At 38.4% G+C, this 21,654-nt stretch overlaps 1 protein-coding gene across 2 annotated transcripts in view; it reads left to right on the top strand.

Moving 5' to 3' along the window:
* KCNAB1 (potassium voltage-gated channel subfamily A regulatory beta subunit 1) overlaps positions 1 to 21,654 on the top strand; it is a 429,637-nt gene that overhangs the window by 355,465 nt on the left and 52,518 nt on the right. For both annotated transcript variants that reach the window (XM_065942986.1, XM_065942988.1), the window contains exons 6-8: positions 3,266 to 3,310; positions 5,127 to 5,170; positions 12,988 to 13,074. In XM_065942986.1, the coding sequence (XP_065799058.1) occupies positions 3,266 to 3,310; positions 5,127 to 5,170; positions 12,988 to 13,074 (176 nt within the window). The remainder of the gene's footprint in view (positions 1 to 3,265; positions 3,311 to 5,126; positions 5,171 to 12,987; positions 13,075 to 21,654) is intronic.

Below are 21,654 nucleotides of genomic sequence, written 5' to 3'. Positions count from 1 at the left end.
TCCATACGTGTATTTATGTGCATTGTTCATTTTATTAGCAACTCTGGATGCAAAGAAATGATGACCCAAGAAACCCTTGGGATAAATATCCCAAAGCTTTCTTGTCTGAGCCAGCATCTCTCCTGTGTGCTGGGAGCCCTATTATCTGGACATTCAAGAAAGTGCTTCATCTGCTGTGCCTGAGGGGTTACAGTGCCTCCTATCACCCTGTAGAGGCAAAGCTAATAGTAATGATGGATGCTATAATGTTGGAGGGGGAGTGGCAAACCCTCTCCGTTTCACTACACATGTCAGCCCCCGTAGCCACTTCTTTCCCAGCATGAGTACAGACTCAGGCAGAGACCAGCAAAGACCACTGGTTAAATTGGAGTTCACTTCTGCTCTTGTATAAGATCTGCTGATGGCCAAATAAATAACAGATAACAATTCTATAATATAAGTGGAAACGGAAACTTGAAAGTTCCTGGAAATATGAACATATGAACTTTGGTGACCTACTTTCTCCCTTTCCCTTCCTCTCTTTCCCCACTCCAGGGACTGTATGAGTGTGAAGAGAAAATTGTATTCAATCTTAAATACAGAAAGAGATTCACATCCCCACCCAGTCCTCCACCTTGCCTGAGTTGCCATTCCACTCAGAATGTTGACCCATCCATCACTGCTCAAATAGGACTGTATCCCTTTCTTAAGACTGCTGTAACCATGTGCCACAAACTGGGTGGCTTAAAACAACAGTAATGTATTCTCTCCATTCTGGGATCCAAAAGTACAAAATAAATACTTGGGCAGGAGCATTCTCTTTCTGAATCCTTCCTTAACTCTTCCCAGCTTCTAGCAGTTGCTGCATTTTAGCATTTTGTGCATTATAGCTGCAACTGTTCAATGCTGCCTCTGTCATATGATATTCTCCCTTTGTATGTCTGTGTGTCTTGTGAAGGCATTAGTCATTTTGGATAAAGGGCCCACTTTACTCCAGCATGACCTCATCTTAACTTAGCTAATTACATTTGCAGTGGCCCTATTTCCAAATAAGCTCACATTCTGAGGTACTGGGGGATAGGGCTTTAGCATATCTTTTGTGGGGGGCAAAATTCAACCTATAACAGACACTTTGGAGATGAGTCCAGTAATGTCCAGTGAAATCAACAGCATGGTGCAGGCTGCCAGAATATGCCTGAGGATGAAGGGGAAGCTTTGGTGCAGTAACTCTCTTCCCCTCTGCATCCACAACACACTTAGTCATCACTCATCATACTTTGCAAAACTTCTTACATACCTTTTGTAGAAAATAGAAAAACATGCATCTTTCGCAAAATGCTTTTCAATCTTGCAAATAAACACTCAGGCTATCCCCATGCTGCAGAATATTGACATCAGGTCATAACAGTTCACAGCTGTTATGACATCAGGTCATAATAGTTCAACCTGAGGTTGTTGAAAAGATAGACCATAACATCATAGCACGAAGGCTACAAAAGCAGATTTCAACTAGCATCCTTGGCTTTTTGTCCCAAGACCACCACTAGCTTGCTGTTTTGTCCAGAGCAAGTTACTTATCTTTGCTGCACCTCAATTTACCCACATGTAAAATGGGTGACATAACTGTTCACAGAGCATTGTGCTGGTAAAGTGAGATAAGGTGAACAAAAGAATCTTGAAAGCTGTGCTATATCAATGTGAAATCCTCATAATATCATTCTTCACCCACTCAGAACAGCTGCTCTAGATGCTCCCCTGAAGTCAGTGATAATTCATCGGGTTGTTGTCTACTCTTGTATTTGAATATAAATATTGGTATGCACACCCACAGAGTCCAAACATTCTATAGAAAGCTTAATTTGGAAAAAATAACTCTATGGTGGTCTAAGAGTAGAATGCATGGCTTTGGCAGGGCCAACTGCTCTGAATAATCCAGAAGGCTGCACTCATTTTTTAATAAGCTTCCATCCAGAGCTTTTGGTTGAAGTTCTGAGAACACTTGCTGAAGGTCTCTTAGACCCAACTTCCCCGTGGCAGATTGCTATTATACTAGGTATCATGAGGTTGATGGATTAACTTGGAAAGTACATCAACCCTTTTGGGGTATGTAATTTCCAGATGTATACCTCTGTAGGCCTTCAGTTAGTGATTCAAATTACTTTTCAGGGAATTAACTGCAGTGGGATAGGGTTACTGACATTTTCTACAAATTTTCCTTGTTGCAGCCAAGTTGTCAGGTTGTCACCATCATTCCCCATTGGTTATCATTAATCATACTAGTCTTTTATGTGTCAGGGCTTCAGGCATTGACTCTACAGCTGACGGAATTAATAAATGCCTTATTTCAGATACTCTTGAAGTTTGGTCTTAACCTTTGAATCTCAAATGGCTTTTTTTTCCTCAGCCAGTTCAACTGAATTATATATCTAGAGAAATTAAATTGTATTGAACTCTACCTCCCAATTTTAAATTATATGACTATAGTTCTCAAGACATATTTCATATTCCACCATCACAATAGTGCAATTGCATTTCCTGCCCTTGGGTGTGGTTTTGAGGAGGTAATGAATTTGCTGACAAGATTTCCACATTTCATTCCCTTAGGAATAAAGTGGTGGAAGTTTGAGTTAAGGATTTTAGGGTTGTTTTCCTAAAATAACATTTTCAATTAATAAGAAGTTGAATGGGAAGAAATTTTATTCCTATTTATTGATTAAATTTATTCTATTTCCATGTAGTTGGTACTTTCCTGTGAAGGCAGTTGGTTGTATGACTCTTTCCAATTGGTTGGAAAGAGTCATAATTCAGAGACACTAGGGTCCATGGTCTTTGGCAGGGGGTGTATGGAAAGTTCATGATCAATCAACACTGTGTCAGATGCTTGGTGAGTATTAGTGGCTGTCTATTTGAGTTCCTAAAGCAGTCCATCCTTTAAGTTTTTTAACTTGCTCTTCTCACTTTCCATCCTGACTCTCCACGCCTACCACTCACCTTCGCTTTGCTACCACCCAGTCACCTGTGTGTTGCCACAGTCCTTCCTCTCCCGGGTCTTCCAGGCGAAGCTTCCTTCCCTTCAGACCTTTTTCTCTAGGATCTGACTTCAAGTCCCCAGTCATCAGCTTCCCTTTGTCCTTACATTTCAATGACACGAATGAACAAATTTATCCTTTCACCAGTTTTAAAATGTGAGGTACGGTAAATTATGTCTAGTGCTATAATAATAAGATGACTCAATACTATAACCAGCAATTTTTAAAATATTTCTCTCTGTTTGTTCAACTTATAGGAGGTCCAGCCTGGTCATAACAACCAAACTCTACTGGGGTGGAAAGTAAGTCAAATGCCTTTTCTTCTCTACTTGACAGGAAACAACTAGTAGTTCATGCTTTGATCATTTTAGGCAACCGTTTTACATCTAACATACTAAAATTAATTGGTTTGGAAAGAAAGATTTTTTTTTCTTACTTGAAGGAAATAGCAATTAGCCTACGACTCAATTTTAGCAAGATACCCTCAAAGTAGTTTAGTGCAGAGCATGTGGTCACTTGTTACTAAGTGATTCATGGAGATTTTCAAATACCAACCTCATACTTAGAACCATTTCCAAAATAGAGTTCAAATTTCAGGCAAAGAAAATAAGCACACAGCATCACAGAAGAAAAGCTACTTAAATCTGCCAAAACTCAGACTTCTACAGAAAACAGTGATAAAAATATCTTTCCTGGCCCCACATGTACATCTCTGATCATTTCTGCAGAGGGCTCTGAAAATGCTGATCAAAAGGACTATCTCATCGAAGAATAACAGGAAGCTGCCTGTATCACTTTCTGTCAGGTTAAATGAAAGAGTGGTCCTCTCCCTGTTGTGGGATACGGAACAAATCTCCCAAGTTGAATTGGCTTCTGATGGGCCGACTGGTGTTTGAAATGGTGCTTACGTTATTCAGCAGGTCTTAGGAGACTGGCCTCTTTGACAAACATGTGAGAAAATAGCAGGCTATTTCATATACTTTTCATGGAAATCGCAAAGACTTTCATGGAGCCTCAACAAAAAAAGAAGATAAGTACAAACAAACAAAACCTTATTTACTTCCTTATAATTCACACAAAACATTTGAAGATAAAATGGAAGGGGAATCTTCTAATGAAAACACACACTCATATTTTATTGTTGTTTTTGAGTTTGTTTACGACAAATATGAAGATAGAAACATGGATTTTAGATTTTTATTCCTATTGTAGTCTATTAAAAAATAAAACCAATGGTACTTGTAAGAAATGTAGGCTTACATTGTGTGTACTCTGATTCATGGTGCCGTCGCTTGGTGCTTTTGCAGTGGAACTGAAAACCTTGCCTATAATTTAGAAATAAACAGGAAATATGACAATCTGCAAGAACCAGTATGTAGTGGAGTACTACATACAATATTATCTAATGTACTTTTAAAAGATATAAAATCACCAAAGGTGAATGATAGACTACTGTGTTTTAAAAAGGGGCTGCCAAAGGTATTGATGTTAAAGAAATAATTCATCAGTACTCTAAAACTTCAAGGACCACATTTCTTTCTAATTGTCTAGAGTTTGAAAATGGTCTTGGTAGGCAAAAATCCTAGTTAAAGGCTTTTTTCTTGTTAGGAAACTAATTTAAGGAAGACTTAGTACATCACATTTTAAAAGAAAATAGCTGTTCATTTTATTTTGAAAGACAAAAGGCACTTTCAAATTTACTTCCCTTTTCAGAAAAGTCAATGCTATCAGTAGCCTAACAATCTTATAGTAAGCTCACAAACTGATGTCATTATTTTTTGTTTTTGTTTGGTTTAGGATTGGTTAAGAACACAGTGGGAAGGTTGAGCCATTTGTCAAGTATCAAATTATATATGGACAGGCATACATGGCTGACTTGTTATTTACATGGTATGATGACAGTGATGGTTAATTCATCTCTGGGGGTCTCCAAAGAAAAGCCTCTCGATGTACTGCCCACCAGTCTTCTCTCCCCAACCTGCAGTGGTACAGACTTGCCAAGAACAAGGAATAGCATTAAAAATTCAGTCAAGAATGATTATTCTTTTGTACTTATGAAACAGTGATTTTTAAAAAAGCACACCCCACTCAAAGTCATTTGCTTCTTTTTCTTCTCAGAGCTGAAACAGAAAGAGGGTTGTCAAGAAAACATATTATTGAAGGTGAGTACTGCTGCTACCATTTTATTTTCGTTTGTGGGTTGCCAATTCAAGAAACGTATCAACCAAATAAGTTCAAAACACACTGGAAGGGGGAAAAGTTTTTCTATGAGGAGAGCCACAATCAACCCTGTGTTTCTTCCTGAGGGGTGAAGTAATATACAGGGGAGAATAAAAACGCAAAAGAAAATGACTGGATTTTCTAGCATTCTTCTTTACAACTATGCAAACATTAATAAAGCACTTCCATAAGTTTTCTTAAAATGCTTTATTGAGCTATAATTTATGTACCATAGAAGTTTACCCATTTAAAATGTACAATTCATTGGCTCTGAGAATATTTACAGAGTATGCAGTCATCACCATGCTTCTGTTAGGTAGTTAGAATAGGAAACAGGAGTCCAGAATGGTGGTGGCTAAAAGACAAGGAAGGGAAAAGCCCGCGAAAATAGAACAGAGGCAGGTCGAGGAGCAGAGTGAGGACTTCAGGTGGGACAAAGAGCACTCCTGGCTAGCCCAGTTTACACAGGGCAGGCCCAGGGGTGAGGAAAAAACATATAAAAAGGGGCCAAAGGGCTGCGGGGGTCTCTCTCTCTCCTGCGCGCACGCACACATTCTCTCTCTCTCTCCCTCTCTCTCTCTCTCTCTCTCTCTCTCTCTTCCCTTCGTGTCTTTTGGGTTGGCATGTCCCCACACCTCGAGGATGTATTTTCCTTTATTCTCTAAATAAAACTGAGGGAGCTATAACACTGTCCGAGAGCTGTGACATGCCTAAGGCTTTAATGTCCGTCGCTTCAAATTTCTGTTGAGACGAGACAGAACCGAGGAGATTACACTCCCCTGACACTTTCATTTTAAAACACCTTCATCTCCCCCAAAAGAAACCTGATACCTACTTCAGTCACTTCTTATCCCCTCCTTACCCTCTCCCACAGGCCAGGCAGCCATCAACCTACTCTTTTCTCCATGGATTTACCAATTCTGGACATTTCGTATAAATGAGGTCATATAATATGTACTATTTTGTGACTGGTTTCTTTCACTTAGCATAAATTTCATCAATGTTGTGGTATGCATCAGTATAAATGAAAAAAATGTTAAAAGGGGCTGCCATATGTTTCTTTACACTAGTTCATGTACTGTTTCATAGAAATTCAAGATTTTTATACCTTTCTATTCATAATTAATCATTGAGACAAATGATTTTTCTCCTTTTTAAAACTAATCTCACTTATGAAATACTAAAGTCACTCCAAAAAACATAAGATGTACTCTAATCCCACTACTTTAAAAATAAAAATAAAAAAATAAATTCCTCCCTTTGCTCACCTCATCCCATTCCATAGTTTCACAATCCAGTGCATATCCTTCCTTTCTTTTCCCTCTAGTTATACTGACTTCTCTGTCTACCTGCAAACGCTTACTTATAAGCACAAAAATATATGTATTGATCACTAACTGGTTTTAGTATATTTATAGGCATCTGGGTTTTGAAATCAGATGAACATTGGCTCAAGTTCCAACTCTGTCATTTATGAGCTGGGGTACCTTGTAAAAGTTATTTAATCTCACTTAGGCTCATCTCCTGGACTATAAGATGGGCTATAATTATCCTGCCTCACAGGGTTACTGTTCAGGGATTGAACTTAGATTATTCACATAGAGGACAGTGTCTGTCATGTAATAAGCACTTAGTAAATGTTACTTTTGTCATCATCATCACTATCATCATTCTTAATGCACCTACTAGTGTTCCTTCTATGGATAAGGACACTAAGAAAGTAACATTCTGAAACTGCCACAATGAATGACCACCTTCTGGCTCTTGAGAAAGTTTCCAAATTCCTCACTCACACAAAATGCCTTCTCAGGTCACATGTCCAGTTTGACATTGTACAGTCAAACCCAGCCTTCCTCCCCAAACTGTTACCGTTCCTGCTCTAGTATTTGCCCCAATGATGCATGTCATCTACCACAAAGATTGTCAGCAAGAAAAAACCCAAGTCTTCAGCTTGCGTACCAAGCTGAACAGATGTGGTGGCAGTGTGCTGCCTAGAAAGTTCTTGTTTTTCATTTCTTTCTGATCTAATTGATTCCAAAAGAGATTCAGAAAGTGGCTTACAATAGCAATCAACAAAGAAATAGAAAATCGATGAGAAAAAGAATAGAGAAGTTGTGCTACTGTCTTTTCACTGAATCTCTGTTGCTTTAACCAGTGTGTATGAATAATTTCAGAACTCTTTTTCTCTCCTTTTTAAGTCAGGTTCCTTCAAGCCTCATACAATTTAATAGAAATACCTTAAATTTTCTCCCCCTTTAAATAAGTTGGGAATTCTCTTAAGGAACTAATCTGTCAGGATGGATAAACCAGTTCAACTTAAATTCAAGCTGACCCAGATTCAAAATAATACAAAATTTCAAATCTTTTAAGATTGAAGACGAAATGGGATTAATTATTATAATGTTCTTACTGTTGGTGTTATTTTGCAGTTTACAGTGTCAGCCAAAGACGAAAATACTCTTGAGTGCAGGAGAGAGGCTCAAAGGATATTTCTAGGCAGACTGAAATTAGGGAATTGAGTGAATTTTACAGGAAAAAAAAGAAGGGACATGAGATTTCTAGACCCAAAATAAATTTTGAAGAGGTTTACAAATCATTATCCTCAGGGTTCACTGGGACTTGTCCTGTGATGAAGGTGACTTTATTCAAGTTTGGAGTTTCATGTGCACATTAAATTTGAGAAGTACTTTTGAAGAATGAGACAGAAGTCCAGTTCTTGTAAAGCTCAGGCCACCTGTGTGCTGGATGACCTTGGCTACCTAAGTTAATTTTTAGAGTATAAAATTAGCTTAATTTGGGTATAATGCAGTTTTGAAAAAAATCTATGAAAGAACTTTTCAACAAGCCCTAAGTCCTTGACTTAGATCCAGTTAGAAACAACATTCTCCTTAGAAATTCACAAGGAAGGAGTGAAGATATTCTATACTCCTATATTCATTTGGAATATTCTATACTATATTCATTTGGAATCACAAGATCCACTCGGGCTCTGAAAGTCTATTTATTAATTTAGTCATTCCACAAACATTCATTAAACTCAAATTTGTGCCAGTGTTAAAATTTAGCAGATCAAAGCTCTTTAGTATCTAACATGAAAGAATGGAAATAGTTTGGTAAATCAAATTGTAATCATAAGTGTTTATTTGCTTTTATAAGCAAAAACTGTGTCTGTCTACGTTTGCCTTTCAGTTAAGCAACAGTTTTGTTATGTGATTCAAAACACTGTCACTGTTTTAGGAGTAGGAGAGGAAAAATATTTTAAAAAGCTCCGCTTAAGATTTTTTAATGAAGGGCAAATGTCAAACCCCACAATCTGAACTTGTTAAAAAAGAGACAAGTGATAATTTTCAATTAAAGAATAAATTTCTTAACAAATGGATTCACTACAGGGTTCCTTTCTGAGGTACCATGTTCATGGTAAATTGAAATCATCCACCCCAAATAATCATGTTTCATAATGGGAAGCGTAGCCACTTATTCTGGTACAGGACACTCTTTTTTAAGAAACTCAAATCACGACTGAAGTTCTGACGAGAAGAAGGTGGAAAATTAAATGGAGAAGCAGTGGACATTATTTAAGGCAACATCTTTTTTCAAGCCTGACAGGAAAACAAATATGCCATGTGTAGAAGATGATGACACAGCATATTTGAATAGAACCCTTGCAGAATTTCCAAACTACTCACGGCCTTATTTCTGCAGAGTTAAACCTGCCACAGTGAACACATGACCCACTTCTAACCCTGCCAACCTGCTTAATGTCTGAAATGAGCATATTTCTACAGATGCCTGTGAAATAGGTTTAATTGAATTGCTCCACCTTATGAACAATGCAGTTCCTGTTAAACTTCAGAACCTAAAAGGAAGATTAACTTCGATTTCTTTTTATTATAGTCACTTGAAAGCTATTGTCTTTACATAACATAATTTATCCTCCTGTGTGCTTTTGAGGAATTTCCAGTTAACTTCTAGACATTTCCTTGAGAGCAGGAAACATTTTTCCTGCTCCTTTTTTCACTCCCACAGATACTGTGTTAGTGCCAAGTTACAGGCTAATGTCAAAAGTGCCTTCTCGGACTTCCCTGCTGGTCTAGTAGCTAAGGATCCACCTGCCAATTTGGGGACCATGGGTTTGATCCCTGGTCTGGGAAGATTCCACATGCCGTGGGGCGACTAAGCCCACGCACCACAGCTCCTCGGCCCATGCTCTGAAGCCTGTACTTAGCAGCAAGAGCAACCACTGCAAAGAGAAGCCTGCACGCTGCAACTCGAGAGGAGCACCTGCGTGCCACAAGCAGAGAACGCCTGAGCAATGAAGACCCAGAATAGCCAAAAGGAAAAGAAATGAACAAATAAAAAATTTAAGAACAAAATTGCACTTCAGCAAGTACACTCAGTGCACGGGAGCATTATGTCCTTAGCTTACGATTAGCCGTTTGGATTGGATGCTCCTCTGGAGCCAAGGTTAATGCATTTTCACACATCTACTTAAAACAATACTTGGCCCCAAGTCAGAGCTCAACAAACTTTTGCTCAGTGGAAATAGAACATGACTATTTGTTTATTGGAGATAAACTCTAAATGGCTCTCAAGGAGACACTTGTTAGCAAGCCTTTATGTTGCTGCAATTTAGCTACAAGATTAAAGCATCCAAATAGAAAAGGGCAGGACTACCTGATTTGTTTTGCAGTCACATGAAGAATGGAAACAGAAAGATCATCTAACTCCATTTTGTGTTTGGAAAGATGAGAATGCTAAAGGCCAAAGGGGCTAAGAGACATTGGCAGGGTCATTCAGACCCAGCCAGAGCTGGGTTCCAAGCTGTGACGCCCGCACCCGCCCCTCTCCTCTGAACGCCAGACTGGCCCATCCAGCTGCCAAGAGCGCCGTGGGGTTGACCGATGTGCTGCTCAGACCCAGCATGGCTCCCACCATGGATATGTTTCTCCTGTGACTTCATTCACTAACAGTCACTTCATTTCAGGCCAAAAATCTAAGAGTCCTCCTTGATACCTCCAGCTCCACACTCCGTATTCAGCACACCTGGAGTCCTCTTATGTCTACCTATACAGCTTGTCCTGAACATGAACACTTCTCCCCAACTTGGTCCATGCGAGGTCTGCTGCTGTGACCTCCTTCTGGTCTCCTCCTCTGCTTTCTCTCTGGCCCCTCACGGGTCACTCTCAGCAGCCGACTGTCAGTTCAGAACACAAATCTGGTAACATCATTTTCCTGGCTTAACTCTCATTTCCTTACCCCCTCACCAACACTCTGCTGTCTCACATGGAGTAAACTCCAAAAGTCATACCATGGATTACAAGGCTTTACGTGATTAAGATTTTCAAAGTGAGTGGACAGTGCCTCTTAGGAACACAACCTCTTTTTACTTCATTTCAAGGTCAGAGTAGGGACTCGGTGGATCACTGACAGGATACAACCCATCATTTCTTATATTCTTATATGAATACTCTTGACTCTTGGCCTAAATATTAAAAAATAAGAAAAAAGAGCACTTCAGAGAAAGAACTGAGAAATGAGGAATGACTGAATATAGAGAATATTGTCATTATATCAAGTTCAGTGTCACTGTTTATGGATACACACTATTACCTTGAACAATGAACCTGTACCAACAAATGCTCTCAATATGTACTGTTTGCTCCATACGTATAAATACTACATCCATGCATCTTTAAACACCCAGAGCCTGCCACAGTTTTAGGATCAAATTGAGACTCAGTACATGTTCAGGACACTGAAGAAAAAAACTTACATCATCACTGATCACACCTCATCTCAACAGGGTCAAGTTAGTCATAGTTTTTCTCCTAGTTACTCTTAGCCCTGGCCAAGCTGTTGAGAAGAGACACAGAGGTAGAAGACCATCATCAGAAAGGAGAACTTTGCTTCCAGTGCCAGGCATGGGCCGGAACTGTCACTAATGACTTCCTTTTCAAACAAGGAGGTCCAGTGAAAATCGTTGGCGTTTAGTCCTTGGCACTGCTTATCCTGAAGCTTTCCAGATGTGAGCACCACTGTTATAATTAACTCACTCCTGTAGACTGTTACACTTACCAAGTGCTTGCCAACTGATTTCATTTGCTCTCTGGAGTGGTGATTCTGAAGGTTATAAGGATTGTTATCTCCACTACAGGTTAGAGAACCGAGTCACCCAAAAAAAGTCAAATAACTTTGTGGGATAGCAAGTGGGATCACATGCTAGAGAACAGATTCCCAACCTTTCAGACCTTGGGATACCATGTAGTTTGGGCTTCATTAGTGGTAAAGAACCTGCCTGCCAATGCAGGAAACATGAGACCTGGGTTGGAAGATCCCCTGGAAGAGGGCACGGCAACCCACTCCAGTATTTTTGCCCGAAGTATCTCATGGACAGCGGAGCATGGTGGACTGTTTGCTTGGTTACCTTTTCCTCTCCTGACTTCCTCCATACATACAACTGCTTCCAGAGGGGGTTCGTATCATAATGCTTTTTAAGGTAAATTTAGTTTCAAGATGCCCATTGAGATTGCTGGTAATACCCCGAGCATGAAGGTCACCACAGTTTTTAAGGATAGGCATTAGACCGTCCCTTACAATACCTGCCTGTCCTAATCTCTTCATCAGGACTTCTGTTAACAAGCTGCCATCACAGACAATCAATCCTTTCTCAATGAATGAAAAAATATTTCCAGAACTGGATTCAAGCACTCCATTTTCCTGTCAGAAAAGTAATTGTGGCTGGCCAATAAACCAGTTTGAAAAATCAAATTTAAATATGCCAGATTTAAATTTATAAGAGCCTCATTTAACATGCAATTAATTTTATGCCTATAATAAAAAGAGAAAAACCTCCAGTCTTCCTGTGGAATTAAATAGGCTGATAAGGAAGTGCTGTGCCTCTTAGAAATGAGAAAAAGTAATTCTTGAACACTGTCATCCTTTTGGTTGCATAATATTGTATACAATATATCCTATTTCGGGGAAGTATTAATTTTACTGAAATTAAATTTTTTTTTTCTGAGTAGTCATAGGTTAGAGTTGAGACATAAATTATTGGTTCGACTTGTTTTAAAATTCTAACTCTCTCCTTTATATTACCTCTTAAATCTTTAGAGTTTCTAGCGGTTTTGTTTCTTCTCAAAATAAGGGGGAATAATAGAAATGGTAGGACTCAGCTGTATTTAAGGTTCTCCAAACTTTGTTTCAATTAGTAAAATGTTGAGTGAAACCTTCATTTGCCAACCCTTTTATTCCTATTAAAACCCATGTGTACATTAAGATGAGATTGTGAGTCATTTATTTGTGATACACACAATTTTAATGTTTTGGATGTGCAATAAATATATCTCCATCACAATATGAGTCCATTAAGTAATTCAAAATGTGAGATTAACTTGCATGTTTCAAAAAGAAAGAAGTTAAACTTTTAGGCTGCTTTTTTGTTCCAAACTTTGCTTCTAGCTCAGCCACACAGGATCCATTGTGAAAGGTCATTTCCAAGTGTGGGTTTCCAGTATAGCACTGGTGCTACTGAGAAAGTTCCAAGGCTTCTCTTTGCAGGGACAATGTCAATCCTTGATGTATTTTTAAGGGGTTCTAGGGGCCATGAACACCTCACTGTATTCAATGTCTTTTTGAAACTAATCCAATGTTGTTTTTTTAAAGCAAATTCTTGCAAGAAAGCAAACTTCAGCAATTTCTAATATTGCTCATGTTTAATTTAGACTTTTTGAGATTTTGCTCCTGCTTCTGTTCCCAGGACTGAAGGGCTCCCTCCAGAGGCTGCAGCTCGAGTATGTGGATGTAGTTTTTGCAAATCGACCAGACAGTAACACCCCCATGGAAGGTGAGTGAAGAAATTTAATAAAAGACCCTAGAGTTATTGATTCTAACTTGATGACTTATTCCACTCACGGTAGGAAATGAAATATATTCAGACTTATTTGATTGAATGTGAAAAATAAAAACCCTTTCCAGTCGATCTTTCAGTTGCAATATTTACCCGCAAAGTTAGTGCTCTGCATCCTGCATATTCATTAATTTTAAAGCATCTGCAGGCACTGGGAGTGTGTGTGTGTGTGTGTGTGTGTGTGTGTGTGTGCGCGTGGGTGTGTCAGTAGCTGAGTTATGTCCGACTGTTTGCGATCCCGTGGATGGTAGCTCACCAGGCTCTTCTCTCCTTGGAATTCTCTGGGCAAGAATACTGGAGTGGGCTGCCATTCCCTTCTCCAGGGGATCTTCCCAACCCAGGGATAGAACCCGGGTCTCCTGCACTGCAGGCAGACTCTTTACCAGCTGAACCACCAGGGCAGCCCTCACTGGGAGTGTGGCTCCTTGCCATTATGGCACTCATTTTCTCCAGGTTCATTTCACTCCTGTGATTCCATCAACGAAAACAATAAACATAATTGGAAGGGGAGTTTATAACCCAGTCATCATTATTTTGGAGTTCTCTGAGGGTCTTCTTATTTTATAATGACTCTAGATCTGATTGGTTTCCAATCTGTGATGATAAGTGCTAAGTGTTACCGTGAGCAGCGACTTTATAGGAGTGACTATTTCAAAATGAGACTCTTTGTTGCAATCTGGTTTTTGAGTCTCAAGGAGCTGCAATATTTTATCCCCTTTCTGTTACAACTGTTTGAAGACAATTTAAGCATCTCCCTGTGAAAGCTTTCAGAATGTTCCTAAAACCAGGTTTTCTTCAATTTGTGTTTATTTGTGGAACCAATTGAGAAAGAAGACAGTTTGGGAGGAAAAATTTAAAGGAAGGTTCTAGTTAATTGAGATTTATGCTCATATGAATTTTCACATACCTGAGGTAAATGAGAATGAAGATATTTGGGAAAAAGAGGGGAAAAAATAATATTTTGTTTATTGAAGGCTTACTATATGACATGGATTTATAAATTTTTAATGAATTAGAACATAATGTAATATTGCACTAAAGGTAAATTTAATTTTGATGTTTCAAAAAGTAGTTCTGGATCTTGTAATAAGTCACATTCTGTAAAAGTTTGTTCTTGCTAGAGGGTTATAGAAGTTATGGAAGCTGTAAATGATTGAAGTATATATAAATGTTTCTGTAGGTTGAATTTCTGAAAAAAAAAGTTATGGAAACTTTTTTTCCTTATCATGTATCTCTTTCTCAACCACAGGTAAATGGTTAAAATATATATTTATATATCTTATTTTTTGCTAGAGTTTTCTGCTTTTTTGATTCGAGTAAATTAGAAATCTGTTAAAAAGCAAGATCAGTGTTGGAAATTCATAATAAGAAATTATCCATGGAAATGACATAAAATGGATATTTTTGTCAAAGCAAAGGACAGGTGTTTGATAAAGTGAATCATAAGCAGTTTATTTATGTAAGAAGTACGTATAGCAAGGATAGCATGATGTCACAGTATTCTTAATGCCACACTGAAACCCAGCACTGGCGCTGTCATGCGAGCATAATTGTCAAGTAAGATGCCATGTAGTGGCAGCTCTTAAAGCCTGAAATTACTTCCCATTTTAAGTGTCTAGTGAACTATTTTCCTCTTAGGAAAAATGCCCTTTGCAATTATGCTATGTACAGGATAGAGGAACATCTGGGATTTTTTCAGCATTTTTTTATTTTTTTGGCTCATTCTGCCCATTCTATCATTATCTTTAATCTGAGGGATAGAAAGTATAAATCTTTAATCTGAGGGATATAAAGTAGAAGTCTCTGAAACAGAAAACATAATCTGCATTATATACCTACAGAAGGAGGATATTCTTAATTAGGAGACAAACTATGTGATGCTAATAAGATAATGGTGTCTCTTTAATAAACAGAGATTATGTGTTGACATTAGAAGGGAGCTTCAAAACATTAAAAAAAAAAACACACGAACAAACAGATTGCTGCCTGATAGAATGTATAACTGCAGCATTATCCAGCCTCTGCTGGAATCAGGGAATATTTACACTTTCTCTGAGTTTCTTACAGAAAATTCCACAAAGCAGAATAGGAAGCTGTTTTATCATGAGTTATTGTCCAAGTTTGGAAGCCTAACAAAGGGTGTCAAATAGAGATTTGCACTTGTTGATAGCGTCAAGGAACATGGCATTTCATAGCTCTGTGGCAACCAGCCACTTTATGCTGGAATATAGCCTGCTCTCCCTCCCCTGCCAAAGGGAGATCCACTCCTGGCTGGTGCATCAGACCCAGGGCTTATTCCTCTGGGAGTATTTAGCAGGGACACATGGTAGGCAAGTCTCCATGTAGGACTCGTTCCAGATTGAAATAGCTTCTCTGTGATGTCTCCTTAGCTTTGTAGAAAGTGTGTATCCTCAAACAGTATACTTATTTGTTCCAAGGTAAGCCAGATGGAAGGGCTAGTTTGATATTAGTCTCTAGAAACTCATTCTCCACAGTAGTCTTTCCTACTTAACTGTAACAGAGGGAAGGACGGATCTGGGCACCTGAGAGAAGAAATAGAATAAAAAGAAGAAAATAAGGAATAGAATAGACAGAGATTTCCAGGTGATCTTGGGTGCATTTTCTCCTCTAAAATGAAAAAAAAAAAAGGTGTCTAAGCTATGTCTGGACTCCATGTTGTTATTAAGTTTCATTTTTGCAATGATTTTGTAAATCATATGTGTGTGTGTATTACTGAAAATTGTATGTATACAATGGGGTCTACCTTAGGAAACTTATTAAGGTTTCTAAAAACAATACAGAAAAGTAAATGTTACATATAATCAAAATTACCCTTGAAAACCCTATAGTAGCTATAATAGTTATTTGTTAAACAGTGTTACTCAATAGCCTTTAGTTATTCAATTTCATCTCCAAATATAGTGACAAAATCATCACTAGATACTTTCCCAAGCATTTTTTTTTTCCTTTTGGCAATGGCCTTAATATTATTCACATACTTTTCTTATTTTAGCAACTCACATTGGCAATTTTAGGCTCAGTTGCATCCATTTCTGTCTAATATAAGTGATGGAACAGTGGTTTCCAAGTGCCTATTGCCGGATTTTTGTATATTAAATCTATATATGTTGGCACTATTGTCTATATGTGTGCTTCACAGTAAACCCTTAGCATTTGTAGATCATCTTTATCGGTTTCAACCATTCCTTGTCAATTCCATGGACCCATAACACACCCTAACTTATAATTTTGCCAAGGAACCTGTATTAAATTCTGGGGAACCAATGAGAGAACACAGAGCAGCTTTCTAAGACTCATTTTAAACAACTTTGATTTAAATTTATTAAAGTGCCAACCCCATTCACCTGATTCACAGCTATGAAAGGATATTAAGTGGGAACATTTCTAGAATAAACCTACGTGAGTTTCATCTAGGTTCTGCATATCAGATGAAAGCAACTGAACCAGAGAAAAGTTAGCAGTAGCATTCTCATAATATTTTAGCATCATGGATCAAGTTAGATGTTGCCTTCCTTTCTTCCTTAGAAATCCAGTAGACAAAAATGAGCCCTCTCAAAAGAATGGCCCTAAACTCCAAAAGTGCAATCAGTGGAGAAAGAGGGTGAGATTGCCTTTGTAATGTGCAAGCCTGTGGGATGCAATTAGACATTGTACAGCTACGGGAAGATGTTCTTGACAACAGAGGGGAACTTGTGTGTGCTCCCCTCTGTCCTTCTTGTTTATTTTTTCCTGGTTCACCTAGTAGTAAGTCTTTTTTTTTTCCGGAGCATCTGCCATGCCATCTGTCTCTTATATATATCTGGTGTTGATGGCATGTTTTCCAATACCAGAAAAAATCACCCCCATGTCCCTCTTCTCCTTTCTTACGCTGCTCTGTTCCCAGTAGAGTCACTGACAGCTCCTGGAGTTCCATGATACTCATATTTTTAAGTCTCTCACTTCCATAAATCCCCCAAGTATATTTCAAAATCTTCTCTTAAGCTCATTAGGCAAGAGAAAGTTAATTCCATCATGAATCATGTTGGACATGGATAGACACAGAGCATTTGTGTGCCTGGGGACTTGCGTGAGGAGTTTTTCGGTGTGGTTTTTCAGTCATTCCCAAGGGCCAGACTACTCATCCGTACTCTTCTCATTGCTCTAGGGATGAGGTGACTGAGCCTGATTGTGGTCATGAATGGAACTTATAAACCATGTACCACTTGTGAATAATAGAAAAAAGAAGGGACACATTTTAGTGCTTTTTGAAAGAAGAAAAGCTACTAAATTCATTGATCTGAGAATATTATGATGTTTTAAATTAAATTACATTTTAATTAAATTTTTATTTTAAAAAATGCTTGGGATTGAGCCCTATAACTTTTATTTATTTAGAATTTTTTGCCAAAACTAGCTAATCTTACAAACTCCCTAAGTCATTAGATGCTATTCCCAACCTAATTACGGTTCAAATTATTTATTTATTTTCCTGCTAGTAGGTCAATGCTGACATAAAACAACCCAGATGTCTTATTTCAAAAAAGAGGGACAAGATCAAAGTTAGCATTGCTTAATTCCCATAACATCATCTTGTCAAACAACCTATTCCATAAGAATTTGCTTCTTTCAGTGCCATCTTTTTTACTGTCCCCATGTGCCAGCAGGAATCTATTGATATTCAGGAAACTAGGACATCCCTCCAATAAAGTGCAGGAAATACCAGAGTGGCAAGCATTTCAGCATCCCAAATTTTCTATGCTTTTTCAGTTCCAGAACATTGGACCTGGATTTTTAGCATCCAAAGGAAAGCTTTCAGAACAAAAATTTAATGATTCCCCTCACCAAGCCTAGAAATGGGGCTTCTCAAGTGGCACAGTGGTAAAGATTTCACCTGCCAATGCAAGAGACCCAAGAGACGTGGGTTTGATCCCTGGGTTGGGAAGATCCCTTGAGGGAGAAAATGGCAACCCACTCTAGGATTCTTGCCTGGAAAATTCCATAGACAGAGGAGTCTGGTGGGCTACAGTCTATGGGATCTTGAAGAGTCAGACACGACTGAGCGACTGAGCACACACATACAAACCTATCAGTATTATCTAACCACCACGGATCATACCTTCTGCCTTTATATTTCACTGTCTTCCCTGAAAAACACTCTATGTCTGTCCCCCAAAAAGCATAAGAAAGGAAGAAGTCTTCTGCAAATATTCTATAACTATAGCAGCAAATATTCTATGCTGCTCCATTGATGTATTTTGAAAGCCATATATGTACTTTCAATTTTCTATCGCTTACATTTTAAAGGTAAAAATAAACAGATGAGATTAATTATAAAAATATATTTTAATTTAAGCCATTATGTTAAAAAATTTCAACATATAATCAATATAAATTTTTGAGGGGATATTTTACATTTTTTTCACAATAAGTCTTCGAAATCTGTTATGTACTTCATACTTATTTTGTTGTTCAGTCACTAAGTCATGCCTGACTCTTCACAACCCCGTGAACTGCAGCATGCCAGGCTTCCCTGTCCTTCACTATCTCCCAGAGTTTGCTCAAACTCACGTCCATTGAGTCGGTGATGCCATCCAACCATCTCATCCTCTGTCGTCCCCTTCTCCTCCTGCTCTCAGTCTTTCCCAGCATCAGGGTCTTTTCCAATGAGTCAGCTCTTCACATCAAGTGGTCTAAGTATTAGAGCTTCAGCCTCAGTCCTTCCAATGAATGTTTAGGATTGATTTCCTTTAGGATTGACTGTTTTGATTTCCTTGCTGTCCAAGGGACTCTCAAGAATCTTCTCCAACACCACAGTTCAAAAGCATCAATTCTTCAGTGCTGAGCCTTCTTTATGGTCCAACTCTGACATCCATACATGGCTATTGGAAAAAACCATAGCTTTGACTAGACAGCCCTTTGTCTACAAAGAAATGTCTCTGCTTTTGAATATGCCGTCTAGGTTGGTTATAGCTTTTCTCTCAAGGAGCAAACATCTTTTAATATCATGGCTGCAGTCACCATCTGCACTGATTTTGGAGCCTAAGAAAATAAAGTCTGTCACTGTTTCCATTTTTTCCCCATCTGTTTGCCATGAAGTGATGGGACCAGATGCCATGATCTTCATTTTTTGAATGTTGAGTTTTAAGCCAACTTTTCTACTCTCTCACCTTCATCAAGAGGCTCTTTAATTCATCTTCACTTTCTGCCATTAGAGTGGTGTCATCTGCATATTTGAGGTTATTGATATTTCTCCCAGCAAACTTGAATCCAGCTTGCGCTTCACCCAGCCCAGCATTTCACATAATGTGTTCTGCATTTAATTAAATAAGCAAGGTGACAATATACAGCCTTGAAATACTCCTTTCTGGATTTCGAACCAGTCCATTGTTTCATGCCTGCTTATAACACATCTTAATTTGGGCCAGCCACATTTCAAGTACAGAGTAACCACATGTGGCTAGTGGCTACTCTTTCACCACAGAAGTCTTTAAACTCTAGTTGAAGTCTAGCGAAACACCAGACACATAATAAATGCTCAATAAATATTTGTTGTATGGATGGGTGCATGGATGGATGATTAGATGGATGAGTGAACAAGTCGTTTTAGTGAATAAATTAAGCTGAATGAAACTAAAGTTAAATAGATACATCTTCATTTTTCTCCTTGAAAACTTATTTTTGTTTCCTAACATCTGTGAATATTCTTGTACTTGATCTGGCTCAGCATATTTCAGGGTGATATTAAGGATAGATTTCTGGCAGAGAATCCCAGGACACTGTTACATTCCATTTCTCCTCATCTGCCTTAACGGTAGCATCCAGATGCCAGATCTCTCTCCAGAAATCTGCTTGATGCCTAAATGAGCAGAAATGAATGGAGGGATGATTCTTGGGCAGTTCAGTTGCCCTTGAGGATTACTATATCAGATATTAAAATTATCTAACCCATTTCATTTATGACCCTGGCCAGGATACTCTGAGGCCTCTGGTGTTGATCAGATCAATTTAACCTCCTGGCTTGAAAGGCTGGGACAGCTGAATTTTCAAGGAATTAATTTAGAAAAAATGATTTTCCTGTCTAAGAGGATGAGCCAAACCCTACCAAGCCCATGGTTTTAAAAAAAAAAAATGTTCCAAGTTTACTAAATCAGTTTTATTTCCATTTTAACTGAATTCACCAAACATTTTACTGCTACTTTAGAGATATCCATCTGATGTTTCAGCCTTTACAGAATATCAAATCATGTCATTAAAAAAAAAATTAATTTCATTCATTCTAAGAAATAACATTCGGAAATGACCGCAATGTTCTCCCAGTGTCTGGTGTTTGCCTGTGTTTTTGTTGTTGTTGTTTTTTAGAAAAATCTCATATTTCTACCATCGTGAGCTTCCTTCTCTTTAGGACAATAATTCTGTAAAATGATCTGGGGGGCATAGATGGACACAGCATTAAATTCTGGCTTTGCTACCTATGTATATCTAGGACAAGTTACTACCCTCACTGAAGCTCAGTCTGTTCATCTGAAAATGCAGGTGACACATACAGTGATTTCTGAAGGAGTTAACAGTGTGGATACAGCACCTCACTCACAGCAGGGGAAAGAAACACGAGCCCCACTTCTAGAATGCCCCATACAACACAGATACATATAAAATGCCCCTTTCTCTGGATCTCTCTCAAAGGTGAGCAAAGGAGATGACTAAGGTCCTAGAATTATAATGTGATGAAAATCAAATGAAGATGGCCACGATGCAACATCAACCAGGGTCTGCGGTAAGGCCATGTAGAAACGAGGTACACAGTTAGCAATGAAATCTTCTTCTAGCTCATTTTTTCTCCTTGAAATTTTGTTCTGAGACCCTCCAGGCCCTTTAAAATTATTCAATTATAGATTTTCCAGGGTTAATCTATTCAGTCAAAAGGTTCTCTTGAGCCTGTGGTTTTATTTTCAAAAGCGTATCTAGGAAAAAACTCAATAACAGGATCCACTCATTTGTTCAGTTGGCATTTTTTGAATATCTGCACTAGCCGGCAGAAGGTGCCTGGGTCAATAGCACACTTGCTCTATTAGAAAGACTCAAGCACAAATCTACCTGACCATTAACTGCAGCTCACTAGTTAGCTTGATGTGCAGCTGTGGACTCTACATTTTTGAGGATTTTTGAGGCCAGAATGGGATCACTAGTGGGTGACTGATTTAAGAATACATTTAACAATAAAAATCATACAAAAAAATACTTTTCAGTCCTCGTATGGTTCGCATATATTTAGTGTATCTGGACTGTTTGGTGTTTCATGCCAAAGGTAAATGGATGCATTGTGAATACCATCCTTTCCTCAATGCTCAGTACACACATTGACTCCTATGTCCATGGCCCCCATGACTCAGAGTATTAATCCACTTAGTCTTACTATCAGCGTGATGTTAATTCTGCTTGTCTCACAAGCTCCTTGTCCCTCTACCCAGTATCATTTATCTTCTTTATACATTTCTTACTTTCTTGAGCAGAACTGGA

Source organism: Muntiacus reevesi, chromosome 8 (assembly GCF_963930625.1).
Source record: "Muntiacus reevesi chromosome 8, mMunRee1.1, whole genome shotgun sequence".
Lineage (NCBI taxonomy): Eukaryota > Metazoa > Chordata > Mammalia > Artiodactyla > Cervidae > Muntiacus > Muntiacus reevesi.
The sequence above is the reverse complement of the archived record's forward strand: the minus strand, read 5'-3'. Positions and strand labels throughout refer to the sequence as shown.